General features: G+C 39.1%; 1 protein-coding gene across 5 annotated transcripts; it reads right to left on the bottom strand.

Moving 5' to 3' along the window:
• Nucleotides 1-199: 199 nt before the first annotated feature.
• Nucleotides 200-7,816, bottom strand: LOC137937779 (probable pectin methyltransferase QUA2). Of its 5 annotated transcripts, XM_068782952.1 has the most exons (12): nucleotides 7,584-7,816; nucleotides 7,433-7,469; nucleotides 6,437-6,534; nucleotides 5,812-6,362; nucleotides 4,984-5,701; nucleotides 4,751-4,883; nucleotides 3,254-3,494; nucleotides 2,430-2,655; nucleotides 2,141-2,310; nucleotides 1,732-2,035; nucleotides 1,143-1,281; nucleotides 200-861 (listed from the first exon to the last, which is right to left on the bottom strand). In XM_068782952.1, exons 5-12 carry the CDS (start codon nucleotides 5,691-5,693, stop codon nucleotides 703-705), a joined length of 2,082 nt encoding a protein of 693 aa, XP_068639053.1. In that variant the 5' UTR covers nucleotides 5,694-5,701; nucleotides 5,812-6,362; nucleotides 6,437-6,534; nucleotides 7,433-7,469; nucleotides 7,584-7,816; the 3' UTR covers nucleotides 200-702. The 5 variants fall into 5 exon arrangements, with proteins under 5 accessions (XP_068639053.1, XP_068639054.1, XP_068639052.1 ...); XM_068782953.1 differs by lacking the exon at nucleotides 6,437-6,534 and having other exon boundaries at nucleotides 5,809-6,362; XM_068782951.1 differs by lacking the exon at nucleotides 6,437-6,534.
• Nucleotides 7,817-18,368: the final 10,552 nt, after the last annotated feature.

Below are 18,368 nucleotides of genomic sequence, written 5' to 3'. Positions count from 1 at the left end.
GATTGATTGAGACAATGTTGATTAAATAATCTAATATTGAGATAGATAAATTTTCAAGTCACGAGACGTCAAGTAAATAAATATACAGGCGTAGTTATCTATTTCGCAAGAACTCAAGAGCATGAAAATGAAGAGACAAAAAACAACAAGATTGCATGTGAAAGTATCAAACAACATTTTTGCTATCCTTACAACAGTCTTTAATGATGTGTAAGAGAGACAATTATATTATTGATTCAAGCGGGAGATCAGCACGGTTTCGCTTGAATAGATCACAATTTAATAAATAAATGATGATATAAATGGAACATTATAGAAACAGAAGAACGACAAAAGAATACCCTCCAGTATTACTATTTACTACCGCATGACTTCTTTTTATTCAATGACCTTCTCAACAATCTTTTCCCTGCTTGTATCCATCCCTGTAGTGACATGACGTGGAAAACTAACATTAAAATCCCTATACTCCTCTTCCTCCACTTCGCATAATTACAGTGGCGCCTGAGGACACCTTGCGGGTCCACAGGAATTTGTCGTATAATCCAACCAGAAATCTCTTCTCTCCTTTTCGGCTTTCTTTTGAGTGCTTTTCTCCGTTCAAAAAACCCCCCTTCTTCTCTTGGTGAAACTTTTTTCAGAAATACAATTCACAGAGTTAACGAATATTATATACCTTGTCATACTATGGCAAAATCGTGTTTATATTTGCAGTTTCTTGGTGAAAGGCTTCTGGCAGATAAGAAGTCTCTCATCACTGTTACTTTCAATCTCAACAACTCGTACATCCCATCTCAGCTGAGCTGCAACAGCACGGGCTGTTTCAATGAGAGAAGCTGTGTCCCGAAGAACTACCCAGCCCTGAAAAGTTTCATATCAGTATATATACATTAAATTGGTTGTAGGCTGTACACTAAAAAAGAATAAAATTATTAATCATCATCACTATTATTGTGTTTTCTTAATGAGCTTTCATCTTTCATCATTCATCATTATCATCATTAAAGCTTTGTCCCTACTATGTTAGGAGTAGGCACACGATCCCTCTGTTTTTAGCCTAGTAAAGGAAGAGTGCTATGCCGTGTTGAAAGCAGGTGTGATAACTAAAAGAGAACCCTGATAGAGCATCAGACAGGAACTACCTCTGGACGAAGTATTCTATCCATCTCCAAAAACAAATCAAACATCGAGCACTTGTGGTACTGACTGAACTGAAGAGAAAGGAGCCCCTCGGCATGCAGCAAATCATAAGTTCTTGGATATGTTGGAAAAGCTTCACACCTGAACAAGGAATTTGACAAATATCAGCTACGAAATTAGCTTTCCTAAAGATCTGAAATCCAGACATGGGGGGAAAAATGATGTGAAACGATTAGTCCTCCAATAGTCATAAAGAGCAAACCTCAGAGGAATTAACATGACTCAAGTAATTCCTCTGAGAAGGGGACTCTAAACAACTTTAAAATCAGAACTCGTTTATTGGGTATATGCTTCTCTTTCCCTCTTTCATGCAAAAATTTAACGGAAAGAACAAAATTCTAATTTAACATTAAAAAAAGAATAATGCTAATGGAGTTGAACATTATAGATCTATTTCCAAGGAAAAAGTGAAACAACCCATAAAATGCTACAAAGAACCTTCAAAAAAAGCTTATGGCTATAATAAGGATAATTAAAATAAAGTGGAGTAAGCCAGCAGCACGTTATCATGTTCATGAAGGAGTTAAATACCAGTCATGTAGCGCACCAACAAATCCTCTGTCAAGTATTAGGGGGAGGTTGTTTGGACCCAAAGTAGGGACCACATTCATGACCCATACAGACTTTCCAGCATTTAATAAAGCAGCATTAAAACCACCGAACCGAGAATTCATATCCATCACATTTCTGAACATGTTAAAAGGTGGAGATGGGTCCTCATCACCAGGCCTCTTTGGGTGATCCGAGAAAATCAGAGGTGAGAGAAGAGACCAGTAGTTAACAATCATACTGTTCCAGTTGTGAGCATCCTCATCAAACTCTTCTGGATGTACACCTAATTAAGTGAACCAAGTAGTTAATAGAATACTAAACAATTTCATGCAGAAATAAATAAGTAATTAAAAAAATAACTGTGTGAGAGGTAGATTGAAGATGGTACCCAATATATTGAGTTCAGTGGAGTTTAACCAAGCCCGAGAAGGCCAGATTTTCCGTTCTTCAATAGGGATCCATCTAGGGCTGTGAGTTCCTCCAATGCAGAGTTCAAGAGGCTGATAGTAAGGAGATTCAACATCATGACCCTTGCTGCATATACCTACTCCAGATTTCCTGCAGAAGCATATGCATTTACAATAAGGTAAATCAGGTGTGCAATATTCAGCGTCTGTTCAAGAAACAATGAAGGGAACTCATATGATCATAGTTGGAGGAGGATTCAGCAGCCTCACCTAGATGCATAACAGTTCCTTCTACTAGTTTTTTTCCATACGACAGTTTCATCTTCTTGTGACAACATATCCCAGCAGAGGTTTGATGCAAAATCACGAATGAATGACCACTTCTTCTGATTTTCCTTGTTGCGGACTAACCTCTGTATGTTTGTGATAGGAGAAGTCCAGACAAAGTATCCACCAGGCCTCAAAACTCTATCTACTTCAACTAAATAAATTCCATCTGTACCAACAAGAGTATCACAAAGTAAATAACCTGCAGATATTTTAGATTTATCATGTGAATGACAGGCATATGTATACAGATGGTAAGACATCATGAGGTTCAAGGCATGCTTGTATCCTGTATAGAAGGCATTACAACCACAATGGAGGCAATGGTGATTTGTTAATGAATTACCCAATCAAGGATAGGGATTGCAGTTTAATTTTCATGAATAGGTTGGAGAGGTTATTAAAGAGGACAACTGCGATTTAAAAGGGAATCCATGAATAAAAATCTAAATTATCTAATAATAAATGCCACAAAAGATGCCATCGAGAGAAGAAAAACAAGGAGCTCATTGTAATTCATATTGACTACGAATATCTGATAGTAAGATATGTTTTACTTGATGTATGGAACATAAATTTGCAGCCTAAGGAAAAAACATTCACACTTTCGTTTGGATAAATGTAAGGTGAAACATGCTAAGTAGGTCCTCATAGCAGTCCTCAGCAGCTCCTCATCTAGATCTGCTCACTAAGGTTAGTGAGATGTGTTCTTCCTTTGCTTCCTCTGTTTTAGATTATAAAATTAAACATGCAAAAGAATTAGTTACCTTTTTGCTCCCAGTCGATACCACAGTGTGCACAATGCAACATATCAAATGAAAGAGATGGATATGGCAACCGTCTAGACATAAAAGAATTAATCATAGCAGGAAGGCCTCTTTCAAGAGTCAGTTGAACTTGACTTCCAGAGACCTCATAATTTGCTATGCACATGGTCAACAAATTCTTTGAGAAAAGATGAGCTCCAAAACTACCATAACCACATCCAATGTCCAAGACAGTTCTAACCTGCAATATGGAAATTGAAACAAAGATTTCTTTAAATTCGAAGAAAATATTGCTAGAACTAGATTTTGGACATAGCTAAGAGCAAGCGATTTAGTAACAAGGGAAGTCATATTTGTACAAGCTTTTTTCTCAAATTATGAGATATTTTATTAAAAAAGAAAAAGAATACAAAGGGAACGGTAGAGGAAGTGCACGACCATATGTTTGACAGACACCCCACCCTTGTTTTGGTTAGAATGTTTGATGTCTGTTTTGTCAATATTCCAGCTTGTCCAGCATTAAACAAACTGTCTCTTGATTGGTATAAGGTGGGAGTTTCAATGGAAGCTATCCGGTTAGCCTCATTGACAGTCAGGATGAATAAGCATACAAATACACACACAACACAGAAAAGGAAGTCTAAGCACATGGTCACAAAATCTGCACTACCCTTGACATTTTGCTTGATGACCATGTTTTACCCCATCCAATCATTGTTTAAAGTAACCTTCCTTTTTTTGCAAAAACAAATACTTAAATTTAAAGGTGCAGAAAGATCTTCACAACAAAAGTAGACTCTTCACTTTATATGTAATGAGATGTTTTTGAATAGCGCTACTATGCACTACATCAATGGAGCCAAAACCCATTCAACTACTGGTGTACAATATGAAAGTTACATAAAATTAATTTCGGCTGAGATAAAGAAATGTTTAAAGTTCTCTCTCATTGAGCAAGGAATTCATTCTGGGAAATTCAACTAGTTCATTTCCACTTTGAACAAACAGTGTACATATTAAATGGAAGAGAACTAATAATCTCCATGCCCTTTAGTCATTCTTCAGAGCCAACAACCTAAAACAATTGGCAAAGGACAACTTTACTTTAGAAGGCCAAAGAGAGCTCAAGACTCAACAGCAAGAAAGAACAACCCCGATTGAAGTGAATGCTTTGGAAAATAATAACATTCAACATACACAAAAACCGAATTATAAAAAAAATTGATTTAAAAAGCTTGGGATTCCACTGGATGATGGCTGCCATGCTGGGAGGATGAACTCCCTGAACAGGTTTCAGACATTTGGACCTTCAATTAATGAAGGGAGCAGCAGCTTCCGGAATGAGTCAGGATGTTAGCATACGCTTTAAATGAAAAACAGGGCAAGTTTAAAATAGTTTTCCAGTAAATGTCATGATTTTGTGTGTGAACCTATTTGCTTTTGAGATTCAGTATGCAGAGAAGTGATAATGTGATAAAGGGAATGCAATTTACTCACTCCCGCCTGGTTAAAATTAGATTCACTTCTCAATCCAATCATTTCCGCAATTTGATGTGCATAGTCTTCAACTCCATCGACCATAAGAGAGTCCGAACGGAAAGATACTTGATCCTCCTCCAGCATCATCATCCTGCGGTCAAATCAGGTAGAGAGATCATCCAAACAGAAAGGTCGGAGTCTTTCTTCTCCTCCTTATGCAAAAGCAGAAACAAGAAAAAGAAGTTAGTTACCTCTTAGTCAAGCTACCGGAGGTAAGAACTTCTTGGCCTGTAATTTTCACATTTGCAATCCAAATTACATCTCGTCCAGTTGGCCATCTGAGAGGAACTCTGTAATTTTTTGGTGGAACAATTAGGCAGCCTGGCATGGACCTACCGAGGCACAGACGCTCATAGTCATTACTCTCAGGAGAATCAAGATCCCGTCTTTCAGAAATATTGAAGCAGTGAACATAGTTCTCATATTCCGGCGGACATAATTCCGTGTCCTTGAACTTGGCAAGACCAAGTGATAGCACTCCAATGTCAGCCAGGTCAGTTATAAGTTGCTCCTGCAGCCTCCTATAACCCCTAAAGATGTTTCCTCTTGAGGAGTTGGAGATTGTGATTGTCCACCAGAGACACCATGAAAGAGCTAATATCACAATAACGATTAAACCGAACCTTAGAAGCAAAAGAGTGAAGTTCTGCCGAGCTCTAGAAGGACCTACACTAGGTGAATCGGATGCAAAACCATTCTCGGACGAGATAGATTTGGGTAACGAATTGTTCGGGAGGACTAGGTTAGCAAGGAAGGTGATGGGAGACGTCTGATCCTGTGAATAACGCATCTTCGTCCCGTCTTCCTTCTCTATTCTATCTTTCATCTGAGAATCCCAAGAATCGCGACTGTTATCAGTCGTTCGTACTCCAGATATACCCCGATGAAGCGGTCGCGACATTCTCCCACCTGAAAATGCAGAAGGAAAATAAAGAAATTAAACAAAAGATGCAAACACGAACTAAAACCCAGAACGCGGACAGTTTAGTTCCCATATCAGTAGCAAAAGATAGTACAACCTACGGTCCGCCCGTAAATGGTTCACACCAGATCTATAGACCCGCTAACAGCGCGAAAATAAAACCAGCATATGCTTCCCGGCTCCCGGAAGGCGCAGAAACGAGCTGAGAGAAAAGGGGTGACGAGGCCCGACTCCTGAATAGAATTAACCAAGCAGATAAACCATTTACGTGCTTTATTGGAGACCCACCACGCCGCCGTTGCAGAAGAGGAGGGGAAGTTCGTACTAGGACGACGAATAATGAGAACCAAGAGGAGAGGCCATCCACAAACTGAAGGCACAATCAACTACAGAGGAAACAGTGCCACTCCAGTAGAGCATTAACGGAGGCCGCTGGAGGGCTTATTCCCTTCCAAGACCCATACACCGCAGCCAAGTTAAGAAGAACAAGAAAAGAACCCAATCTCGGCGTCTTAAGCTCCGGATTTCTTGACCATCTGCCGAAAGAAATAATGCGGTCACGAGACCAATGACACCGCCGAGTACCCCTTTCTATTACCCTCTCGCTTGCTTTCTCACGACGCTGGAGATACGCGTTCAATGCTACCTCTACATGATAAAAGTTATATAAAAAATAGAATTGGACGACCAAAAGAAAAGGAGAGTAAATGCTACATAAATACCTATTCATGTTGTTGGCTAACAAACCCGACTTATTTTAACAGAACTTTCGGGAAAAGATAAAATTCCGCGGTATCGCGGAAAGAGCTTTGGGCTCGTCCTGTTATTCCCGTTGAAGCGAGTGACGAATGACGATGCATTTAAACCGAACGCGCACAAGAATTAATATAAAACCAAGATACTTAAAAAATAGAGACTAACTGTAAGTTTTTTTTAAAAACAAATGAATGCATTCACAGCAGACGTTGACAAATGCTAACAACAATAAAATAAGGAAACCTCATAAAACGGCGGCTAAAGTTACACTTATCTTTGACTAGATCACAAGATCAGAATCCTCACGAGTAAAATATTTTTTCAAACGCTAGACATAAGCTGGAACCAATTCTCTGAATATTTAGGAGACTGGAGCTTAAATCTTAAACTTTCGAAAGTCATGAATATGATCTGTAATACGATTACACTTCTCTAACTGTATCCTTGAATTAAGAGTTCAGAACTTAGACTTCCCCTCGACCTTATACATATCTCAGGGAGAGCAGCTCAAAATACTATGAAATTGAGGGATCATTATTTTTGGAATCCGAGTAGCAAACGCAAGTTCTTTGTTCTTTGGAATAACCTTTCAAGTCGACAGCCGATTCAATTGCGCCCACCAACAAAGCATAAGCCTCGTCAAGTTTCTCAAACTTTACTAACCAAATGTCCGTCTCAAGTAAATAACAAAATCTAATCACGAACACTCCATCAAACTCACGCCAATTTTCCCACGAAACACCAGAGAAATCACTTAACCTTCCGAATTTGTATACTACAGTTCATCAATCTACGATTAATATAAGAAGCCGAAGACACCAGAGAATAACAGCGCCAAATTCACAGCAATCGACAAACAGAACAGAAGACGTCGAGCACAACGAACAGATCTCAACAGTGAAACTCGCCGCAAGAAACATGATAAAAGAAATTTTTCTAACACTAACAATAGTTGAAATTACCTAAGATCCTCCGCTTCGCACATTCAAATTCTCCAACCTACATTCCCAGTGAAATCACATCAGAACCTGAAAAACAAAAATAACTTCTGGATCTACCAAAGAAAAAAAAAAAAAAAGCATAAAACTCTGGCAAACAGATCCAAACAAATACCTCATCGAAAAACGTTACACGAACGCCACCAGATCGCGCTGTTGATCCCTATCGCACAACCAACCAGAAACAGATTTGTAAAATTTCACAGCAACAGTAATAATATCGATCAAGGGCTACATTAAACGCTTCCTCGTCCTCTCCAGATCAACAAAAGCGCGAAACAGACTACTTTATTTCTCCTCTATGGAATCCGCCGATCAACAAACCTTTCTGTATGAAAAGGATTTCGAATAACAGAACCGCAGCAGCAGAAGACAAAAAAGAGCTGTCCGCTTTACCCTATTTATACGAGCGACTGGCGCCAAATCGTTAAATATAAAATGAGTAGCTCCTCACTTTCTCAAGTCTTTAACTATAGTCACTTTCTAATTAACGCAGTAAAAACAGCAATGGGAGTCTAATTTAGACGGTGCGGGCCCACATCCACGTGGAGTTTGTGTCGGTGGACCATCCTGGGTTCCATTCCCTGCGACTTACGTATCGGCGCTGTGAGTCATTACTGAGACGACCCGACAACCAAGGCGTGTCAACCAAGGGCAAGAACGGAATATCACTAGCTGCGCAGTCCCATTCCGTGGTTGGGTGGACCAGGTGAACGACCAGCCTTTGTGAACGTGCTTTGGCAGTTTTTAATTCACCGTCTGAGAGACCGCAGGAACGAGAGCGGATCACGAAAGAGAGAATTCTTAGCGGCTGCGTCCGAATTTCGAAACATGAATTGACGATTATACCCTTGATAGATGTTTTTTTGGCAAATGAGAAAGTACAACACGGCTGTAACAGGACACGGGTGTCCCGTGTAGCGGGTACAGCCTTTTCCAAATAAGACGAGCGTACCATATACACGAGAGAGTGTACCGTAATCTTTGATTGGGTCCCACATTATAGCGGATCCTACAGTAGGTCGTTAGCGACTTAAATTGTCGGTAGATGTTGTCAATTTTCAAGCTAGTCTGACGACTTAATTGTTTAAATTACTGATCGATTAAGATAATTTAGGGTGAACATGGGTCGGGTTTTATTGAGAAACAAACCCAACTCGACCCGACTCATAATTTAGGGTGAACATGGGTCGGGATAAAGACATGTTGGGGGATGGAGACAAGGTGGGCGTAACATGTGCATTGGGTCCCTAGAGCCAGGCATTATTGTAACGTATGATTCTGTTTTGGGTAATTATCAAGAAGATGTATTTTATTATTAAAAAATCTTGATAAATAAAAACCAATCCAGCTGTGCGCGGACTGCGGAACTCACTTCAGTGGTCCCACCCGAGTCATGAGTTTCGGCGCCTCCGTTCAGAGCAGCTTGGCCTTACATGCACGTTGCACTCCAACTGCTGCCATAGTTGTCTACGGTCCTGGCGATCTGGTCCCCACCACACACAGAATCTAAATTCCCTCGTAGTGTAATTTTATTACATAAACGCCACTGTAGGTGACGTCGGAGGTTGTGGTCTCGCATTGCATGCCGCCTTTGATTGTGGTGGAAGCCCGCGGGAAAGACGTTGACGGCTTGAGTTGCATGTGGGTGGGCCCTCCCTACTCGGGGAAATTAAATAAAAAAGAGTTGATGTGGGCTGTGGGTACCTGCTTTAGCTGAAATTAAATTATAAGTCCTCGGATGCGTTTTTCTCTAATTCATTTTTGAAAGATATATTTTTTTCTTCACCGCCTGTTCTGTATATTTAATCCTTGATCAGTAATTCATAATTGTTGCTTAAGAAATTTACTTCGACGATCACGGTGAAGCTGCCAATACCGAGTATCATGTCGGGTATTCGAAAATTCATTAAATAAGAAGTCATAAAATAATTAATTTTTAATTAACAACATAAATCTATATTAGGAGAGTAGATGTTGATGGTGAAAAATTTTGGGTGCATTGAAAGGGATTCCAGTCAAGTTTTTTGCCAATTATGTGCAGACTACAGACACAGACAAATGCTTGAAATGGGAGAGAGAACCATAGATGGTTTTGGTGGAGTGAGTTCAAGACAAATTTTATAGCTTAAGCTGGCAAAGCAGATGAAAATAGAAAGAAATAAAGAATACAGCCATCTTCGTCTTTATGATTGTTTCCTTCTTCTACTGCCTGCTGCAGCTTCCTATTATTTGGCATGAGTTTCAGCTTTCTAACTCTAACAGCCACACAATGAATTCAGATAAGGATCATGAATCAAGAGTGCTGAATCAATCTGGCGGGGCCATCTCTATTGAATTTCTTAACCACCCACCGACTTGTTATGAAAGAAGTATCCAAATAAACTTTTTTTTTTCTTCAAACGATTGTCCTGGTAAAAAAATTACTGCAACTTACTGTAAAGAAACATACTGTTTCTTCATTATGAGTTTCTAAGAAACCTTACTGGTGAGAAATGCTGAAGTTTGCTATACTTAAAAGAGTTAAAAAGAATGAAAAACGAATGAATCCATCTTACAGTTTCCATCGGTTTAGTCTGGGACTGTTATTTTCATTTGATGTTGGCTGGTTTGTCTCTTCGTTTTGGCATCCTTATCCACGAACTCTTTTTGCTCATTCCACTGACAATCTCGGCTTGCTGCCAAGGTAGAATCATGGAAAGCCAAACAATGGTGTTACCCTCAAGCTCTTGGATTTGATGGGATCATCTGTGGCTCTTCTTCTCTGTCCAAAGGTGCCAGTTAACAGAAAAGGAAAAATGTATCTCAGTTGGGTGATGCACGATAGTGTCGGTAGGATTGGATTTTGAAAGATCAAAATGACATAATGGCATGTTTTATGGATTTATAAGTCTATGAACTTCAAATGAACTTACCATGTTAATGAGATGTTCCATGTTATACAATATATTGCACCATTACTGAATCCATGACAGCTTGGTTTAAACATGAGAGAGAGATAGACCGTGGAGTTCACTAACCAGTTGTTATCTGCATGGTACTTTCAGAAATCTATAGACTCCAAGAGACAAATCATGTTGAGGAAATTATTAATTTCTAAATTAAAACTAGTTGTCCTAGTCTTTAGGAGTGTCAGTTTCTGTACTTTGTTAAGTAAATTTGTTTTGCACGTTGGATCGTGCCTATCGTGTCTATTTTTAGTTGTTTTCAATTGTGTATTAGTCTATTTATATAGACTGTTTGTTTAATAATCCATCATCGAAAGGTTTATCCTCTGCTTCAACGTCCATTAGCATTTTGTTTTTATCTAGTTTTTATCTTTTTTGGATCTTAAAGAAAAGAATTATCTATTTCAAGCTATTGATCGCTCAATCTTGGAAACCATTCTTTGCAAAGACACAACCAAGTATATTTGGGATTCCATGAAGAAGAAATACTAAGGTACAACAAGGGCTAAGAGGCAGCAGCTTCAAGCACTTCGTTCGGAGTTCGAAATACTTCGAATGAAGTCAGGAGAATCAATTACAGACTATTTTTCAAGAACGATGATGTTGAAACCAGTTGCGCTAAAACCTCGAGGCATTAGTGAGAGGCACAACAAGACCTTATACAAGGACCGGCCCGGTCGATAACACTCTCCTGCACGGGGACAACCCGTGTACATTCGGGTCCCAACATACAAGAGACAAATTCGGGGGGAGCGGGATTCGAACTCATGACCAACCTGCTCTGATACCATGTGAAACAGAGAAACTGAAAACAAAAACAGAGATTCAAAGAATGATTTTTCGATGATGTATTTGTCTCCGTTTAGGAGGCAATTTATAATACATTACATGATCCTTAAATCAAGGAATAAAATTACAGGATCAAGGAAACAATCCGTTTCCTACAATCTCGTTAATCAATTTACAAACAGCTCATTACAGGCTTGCAAACCCCCCCCTCTCAAATTGGTGCATAGATATTGGTCATGCCCAACTTGTCAATTATACCATGAAATGCCTTCCCTGATACTGCTTTCGTGAGCATATCAGCCAGCTGACTCTCCGATTGAATGAAGGGGAATTGTATGATCTTTGCATCGAGGTTCTCCTTGATGAAATGATGATCAACTTCAATATGTTTAGTGCGATCATGTTGAACCGGATACTGTGCAATTGCGATGACTGCCTTGTTATTACAGTGGAAATTCATCGGTTTAGCGTATTCAATCCCTAAGTCCCTCAGTATATTCTTTATCCATAACAACTCGCATACACCATGAGTCATGCCTCAAAATCCAGCTTCACCACTTGATCTTGACCTTCTGTTTTTTGCTTTTTCAAGTGACCAGATTCCCTCCACAAAAGTAAAGTAACCCGACGTGGATCTTCTGGTTGTCTGATTACCTGCCCAATCAGAATCTGTATATCCTTCAATATTAGAGATACCATTTTTTGAGAATAACAAACCTTTTCCTGGAGCACTCTTTAAGTATCTCAAGATCCGATAAACAACTTCCATATGTTCTTCACTTGGTGCATGCATGAACTGACTCACAATGCTTACTGCATATGCTACATCGGGCCTTGTGTGTGATAGGTAGATTAATCTTCCAACTAATCGCTGATAACGCCCTTTGTCTGTTGGGATTTGATCTGGAAGAATTTCGAGTTTATGATGCATTTCCATGGGCGTCTCTATTGGTTTACAGTCAAGCATTTCGGTTTCGGCTAGAAGATCCAACACATATTTTCTTTTTGAAAGGAAGACTCCATGTTTCGATCTTGCAACCTTAATTCCAAAAAAATATTTAAGTTGTCCGAGATCCTTCATTTCGAATTTAGTGGCTAAATACTCTTGTAAAGCTTGCATTTCACCTGGGTCATCTCCTATCACGACCATATCATCAACATATACAATTAAATCTGTTACCTTTCTTTCTTTGTATTTTATAAACAAAGTATGATCTGAGTTTTTTTGTTTATAACCAAACTCCTTCATTGTAGCCGAGAATCTCCCAAACTATGCTCTAGGTGACTATTTCAGCCTATACAAATGACTTCTTCAATTTACAGACTTCAACTTGACACAAAGAACCACTTTTCACGCCGGGTGGTAGCTCCATGTATACTTCTTCTTCTAAGTTTCTATTGAGGAAGACATTTTTAATGTCAAATTGTTGCAGAGGTCAGTCTCGATTTGCTGCTATAGATATAAGAATGTGAATTGTATTGATCTTAGCTACTAGTGCAAAAGTATCCTGATAGCCTATCCCATACCTTTGCATATATCCCTTTGCAACTAGCCGAGCTTTATATCTGTCAATACTTCCATCCAGTTTGAGTTTCAATGTGAACACCCATTGACATCCAATTGTTTTTACTCCTTTAGGTTAGGTAACAAGTTCCCAAGTGACATTTTTTTGTAGAACTTCCATCTTTTCGTTCATCGCCTTTTTTCATTTTGGATCAGCTAATGCATCCTGCACATTACTAGGAATAGAAACCCTGGATAATTGATCAACAGTAAATGCATACGATTTAGTCAACCTATGGGAGGACACATAGTTATTGATTGAGTATTTGGTCTTGACTTCAAGATCAGGTTCATATTGTTTTTTTGGAACTCCCCTATTCAATCTTTGTGGATATCTAGGGGGTATATTTTCTGTAGAAAGACATGTTTCATTAGACTCATCAAACACAAGATTCGTATTTACCTAAGGAGGAACATTTCGGGTTGATTTTTCAGTTGTTGGTGCAGACGGGGGCAACTCTGGGGGTTATTCAGGAGAAATTACTGAATCACAGTCTTGTTGCACATCATGACACTTGAAAAATTCATTCACCGCTTCTAACTCAATAAACTCTGCACCTCCACTATTTTCTTGTGGAACATTCTCTTCACTTGAACTCTCCCCCTGAAGAGATGTCCAAGAAACTCCCCATGAATAATAAGGTACTAATTCATGGAATGAAACATCTACAGTCACATGGAGCTTGTTGGTGTGTGGATCATAACACCGATATCCTTTTTGTAATTCAGAGTAGCCAACAAATACACATCGCTTGGCACATGGATCAAGTTTATTACGCAAGATTTTTGGGATATGAACATATGCGGTACATCCAAAAATTTGGGGTTCAAGATTCGGAAGATGGGGAATTAAAATCATGGATTGCAGCTTGCGTAGAGGAGTTTGAAAATCTAGTACTCTAGAAGGTGTTCGATTGATGAGGTAGGCAGTAGATTGGACAACTTCGTCCCAATAAAATCGAGACATGTTCATGCCAAAGAGAGAGGCACATACTACTTCCAAAAGTTGTCTATTCTTTCTTTCTGCCAATCCTTTATGTTGGGGAGTATAGGTGCAAGAGGTCTGATGATGAATTCCATGAGTGGTCAAAAAATTTTCTAGAGAAGCATTAACAAACTCAGTATCATTGTCAGATTGCAAAACACGAATCTGCTTTTGGTATTGAGTATGTATCATTGTGTGAAATTTCTGAAATGCTAGACACATATCACTCTTTTGTATAAGCAGATACCCAAGTCATTTTAATGCATTCATAAAAAAATGTCACAAAGTAACGAACTCTAGAAATAGAGGGAACCTTGGCTGGACCCCAAACATCGGAATGAATAACCTCAAAAGGTTCAAAACTTTTATTGAAACTCGATAAATAAGCAATACGATGGCTCTTAGCCAATTCACATGTGTCACAATGAAAATGCACATCATTCAAACCTGAAAAAATTTGAGGTCGCAATTTCTTAAGATAACCAAAGGTAAGGTGGCCTAATCATTAGTGCCATAACCATACAGTTGTGTGAGCATTATCTTCACTGCTAGCTTGATTTGTCTAACTGATTTTCGATCCCCCGTTCTTTGTCAACTCCAAATAGTAGAGTTTCCCTGTTTATCACCATAACCAATAATCTTTCGGGTTAGAATGTCCTGAAATACATAAAATGAGGGCCAAAAAGTTACAATACAAGCAAGAGTGGAAGTAATTTGGCTAACAGACAAAAGATTATATTCAAGAGAGGGAACCACAAGGACAGTGTCTAATGTAAGATTATTGGATAATATAACAGATACTTCCTCAATAATAGGAGAGGTACTACCATTGACTATTGAAATAACAGATTGTGGAGAAGGTAGGATAGATTGTAACTGACTGGGATCTCTTGTCATATGATCGGATGCACCTGTATCAATAATCCAAGGTCTATTCTTAGAATGTACAGAGAATATTGATGCATTATTGAGAATACCTAGATGGGCAACATTTGCCATAGGTAGCTCCGGATTATCATCCATGGATGTCACCATAGCTTTGCCAGCAATATTTTTTTGAGGTTTTTTTTAGAAATCCTACCACTCCGGATAGCCAATAATCTCATAACACCATTGTTGTGAATGTCCTTTTTTCTCCGCAGTGAGTACATACACGGTTGTTACCTTTTCCAGAGGATTGAGGGTTCCGACTACTTGATGATCCTTGTCAGTTTTGGTTGACCAACATCGCTGAGTTCTCTGAGACTGGACTCCCCATTGTTTGTCTCTGTTGATATTCGCGTCTGACATATGCATATGTACTCTCCAAATCAAGTTTGAGGTCTTTTCGCAAAATTTCTCCACGAACTTGATCAAACTCGAAGTCAAGCCCACTGAGAAAAATATGAACCCGAGGCCTAGCCATTGCAGAGTGCAACTAGATTAGCCCTTCAACTATTCCTTCCTGAGATATAGTTCTATGATCAATCTCCTGGAAAATAGCAACCAGTTCATTGTAGTACGTGGATAACGGTCTACCATTTTGTATGGTAGAAAAAAATATCTGGTTCAGCTCAAATATATAAGTTTCATCTAATCCATCATAGAACGTTTTGGATATTGCTTCCCATATCTCCTTGGCAGTGGAGAGGCAAATAAATCGTTGCATTAGTAATGGACTCATGGAGTCAATAAGCCAACTTTTGATTCTTTGATTTTTAGTAATCCATGCTCCAAGATTGACATCGCCAGATGCTGGTTTTTTTGTTTCGCCGGTGAGGTATCCAACTTTGTTGCGTGCGCCAATGCGCATCTCCATGAGTTGGGACCACAATGAATAATTGGTCTCATCGAGGATGATTCTAGTTGGAAATGCAAAATTGTCTTGGTGGACTATAATCTGTGGTGATGGGATAAGTTCGGTGGATGCGCCTGTAGTGGTAGCCATCGATCTAGAAATTTGGTCCGATTCAGTCTGGTTTGATCTGGTCCGGTTCGGTGCGTTCTGGTCCGGTCCAGTGTTGGTCCGGTCCAATTATAGTTCGGTGCTGGTCTGGTTCGATTGACCCGCCAGTCTGGGTCGACAGAAAAATAAAGGAACAGTAGTTCCAAAGTTTAAAAAAAAAACACACCTTTCTTCTTCGGCAGCCACAACGGAGCTTCGGCTTCCGTCGGCAATGACGGTGGTCGGCAGCGACAACGGGGTGGTGGTGCCGTTGTCGGCGCTCATTAGCGATCATGGGCACTCGTCGGCGACGTGGTTTTGGCTACAGGACCGTCGTCGCAGAAAGAGAACGTCGTTGCAGAAAGAGAACAGAGTTCTGCAAGTCGGCTTCCCTCGACAACAAAGGTGATCGACAGCAATAACGGGCAAGTGGTAAGGCTGTCGGCGGTCTTCGGTGATTGTCGGTGGCGTTCTTCTGGTTACGGGACAGTCGGAATACGGAGTTGCAGAAAAAATAGAGGTCTACAAGTCCACGATGATTTTTTTTGACTTCCTCCTTCGGCGACTATGGGAGCACTTAGCTCCGACTTTCGGCGACGGAAAAGAGAGGATAATTCTCCTGATGGCAATCGTTAACAAGATGTGGATCCATGGTGACAAGATAGAGGATGTTCTCATTGTTGAGAAGTTTCTTCTATCCTTGACACCAAAATTTAATTTTGTTGTTTGTGTTATAAAAGAAGCTAATGATGTTGATTTACTGTCAATTGATGAATTACAAGGTTCTTGTTGGTTTATGAGTAAAAGCTTAACCAGCAGGACAAAAAAGAACAAACATTGAATGCTTTATGAGAAAATCACTCTACACCCAGTAGAGTTGATAGAAGATGAAGAGGCAGAAATAACAATGATTGTGGGAACCAACAACAAAATCATCATCACCAAGAGATTTAATTTCAAGGTAGAGGCTGAGGATGTGGATGCCACCACTCAACAACTTATAGATCAAAGTCAACAGACAAGTCCAATGACCATTATAAATCAAAATGTCAAACTGATTTGAATAAACAAAGTGAAGATCAAACTAACTTTGTAAAAAAGGAAGAAGAGGTGTCTCTTTTGATGGTGTGTTATATGAAGGAAGAAACTCAACAAAATATGTGGTATTTAACCACATGTGTGGAGAGAAGGAGACATTTTCTGACTTGGATGAATCATTTCGCAGCTCTGTTAAGTTTGGTGACAACTCTATAATTTCTGTTATGAGAAGAAGAAAGGTAAAAATCCAAACCAAAGGAAATTCCACCCACACTATCGCTAATGTTATTTTTGTGCCAGATTTAAAGACTAACTTGCTTAGTGTGGGTCAGTTACAAGAAAAAGGATACGAAATTTTTATCAAAGATGGAGTATGTCAGATTCAAGATGCAAAGTTGGGCTTAATTGCTCAAGTTAACATGACGACGAATCGTATGTTTCCACTTTATCTCCACAACACAACGCATTCATGCTTCTCAGCAAAATTAAAAGATGAGGCATGGCTATGACACTTTTGTTATGGGCATCTGAATTTTGACGGATTGAAAATACTACAACAAAAGAACATGGTGACGGGGCTTCCTCAAATTACAATTTATTCTAAAGTTTGTGAATAATGTGTTGTTAGCAAACAACACCGTAATTAATTTCTACAAGAAAAATCTTGGAGAGCGAAGAAAGCATTGGAGCTTGTTCATTCTAACATTTGTGGCCAATAACACCATATTCTAATGGAGATAAAAGATATATCATTACTTTTATTGATGATTATAGTTGTAAGATATGAGTTTATTTTTTACAAGAAAAATATAAAGCCTTTGTAGCTTTTAAAAGCTATAAAGCGCTTGTTGAGAAAGAAGTTGGCAATCCAATAAAAGTTCTTCGCACGGATCGTGGTGGAGAATATAACTCACATGAATTTGTAATTTTTTTTTAGAACTATGGAATCAAGAGACGACTTATATCAGCTTATACACCCCAACAAAATGGTGTATGCGAGAGGAAGAATCACACTATTATGAATATGGTACGAAACTTTTTGACTACAAGTGGCATTTTAAAAAATTTCTGGCCTGAAGCAGTTAATTGGAACATCCATATATTGACCAAAAGTCCCATACTTGTTGTTCGAAATATGCTACCAGAGGAAGCATGGAGCGGAAAGAAACTGTTGTAGATTATTTCCGGATTTTTGGGTGTATTGCCTATGCCCATATTTCAAGTGAGAAGAGGAGGAAGCTAGATAACAAGGGAGAAAAATGCATTTTTCTTGGTGTTAGTGATAAGTCAAAAGTCTACAAACTATTCAATCCTAGCACCATGAAAATTGTCATCAGCCGTGATGTTGTATTTGATGAAAAAGACACCTAGTCATGGAATCAACATGGTGTTAAAGAAAGTATTCCAGCAGATTTTGAAGAATGAACAAGAAGAGAAAATCACTCAAAATGTTCCAACTGATCAAAGCCCACATGCAGCTGAATCACAAAGACCTCAACGTGTTCGAAGAAGACCAACATGGATGACTGATTATGAAGTAACTGGAGTTGACCAAGGTGATGACCCACTTACACATTTTTCTCTGTTCTCAGATTGTGATCCTACCATTTTTGAAGTGGCCGTCAAAGAATAAAAATGGAGAAATACTATGA

The sequence above is a fragment of the Aristolochia californica genome, unplaced genomic scaffold (genome assembly GCF_029961685.1).
Source record: "Aristolochia californica isolate CCGP_79_NKW_82.1479 unplaced genomic scaffold, dmAriCali1.0.hap1 SCAF_7, whole genome shotgun sequence".
Taxonomy (NCBI): Eukaryota; Viridiplantae; Streptophyta; class Magnoliopsida; order Piperales; family Aristolochiaceae; genus Aristolochia; species Aristolochia californica.
The sequence above is the reverse complement of the archived record's forward strand: the minus strand, read 5'-3'. Positions and strand labels throughout refer to the sequence as shown.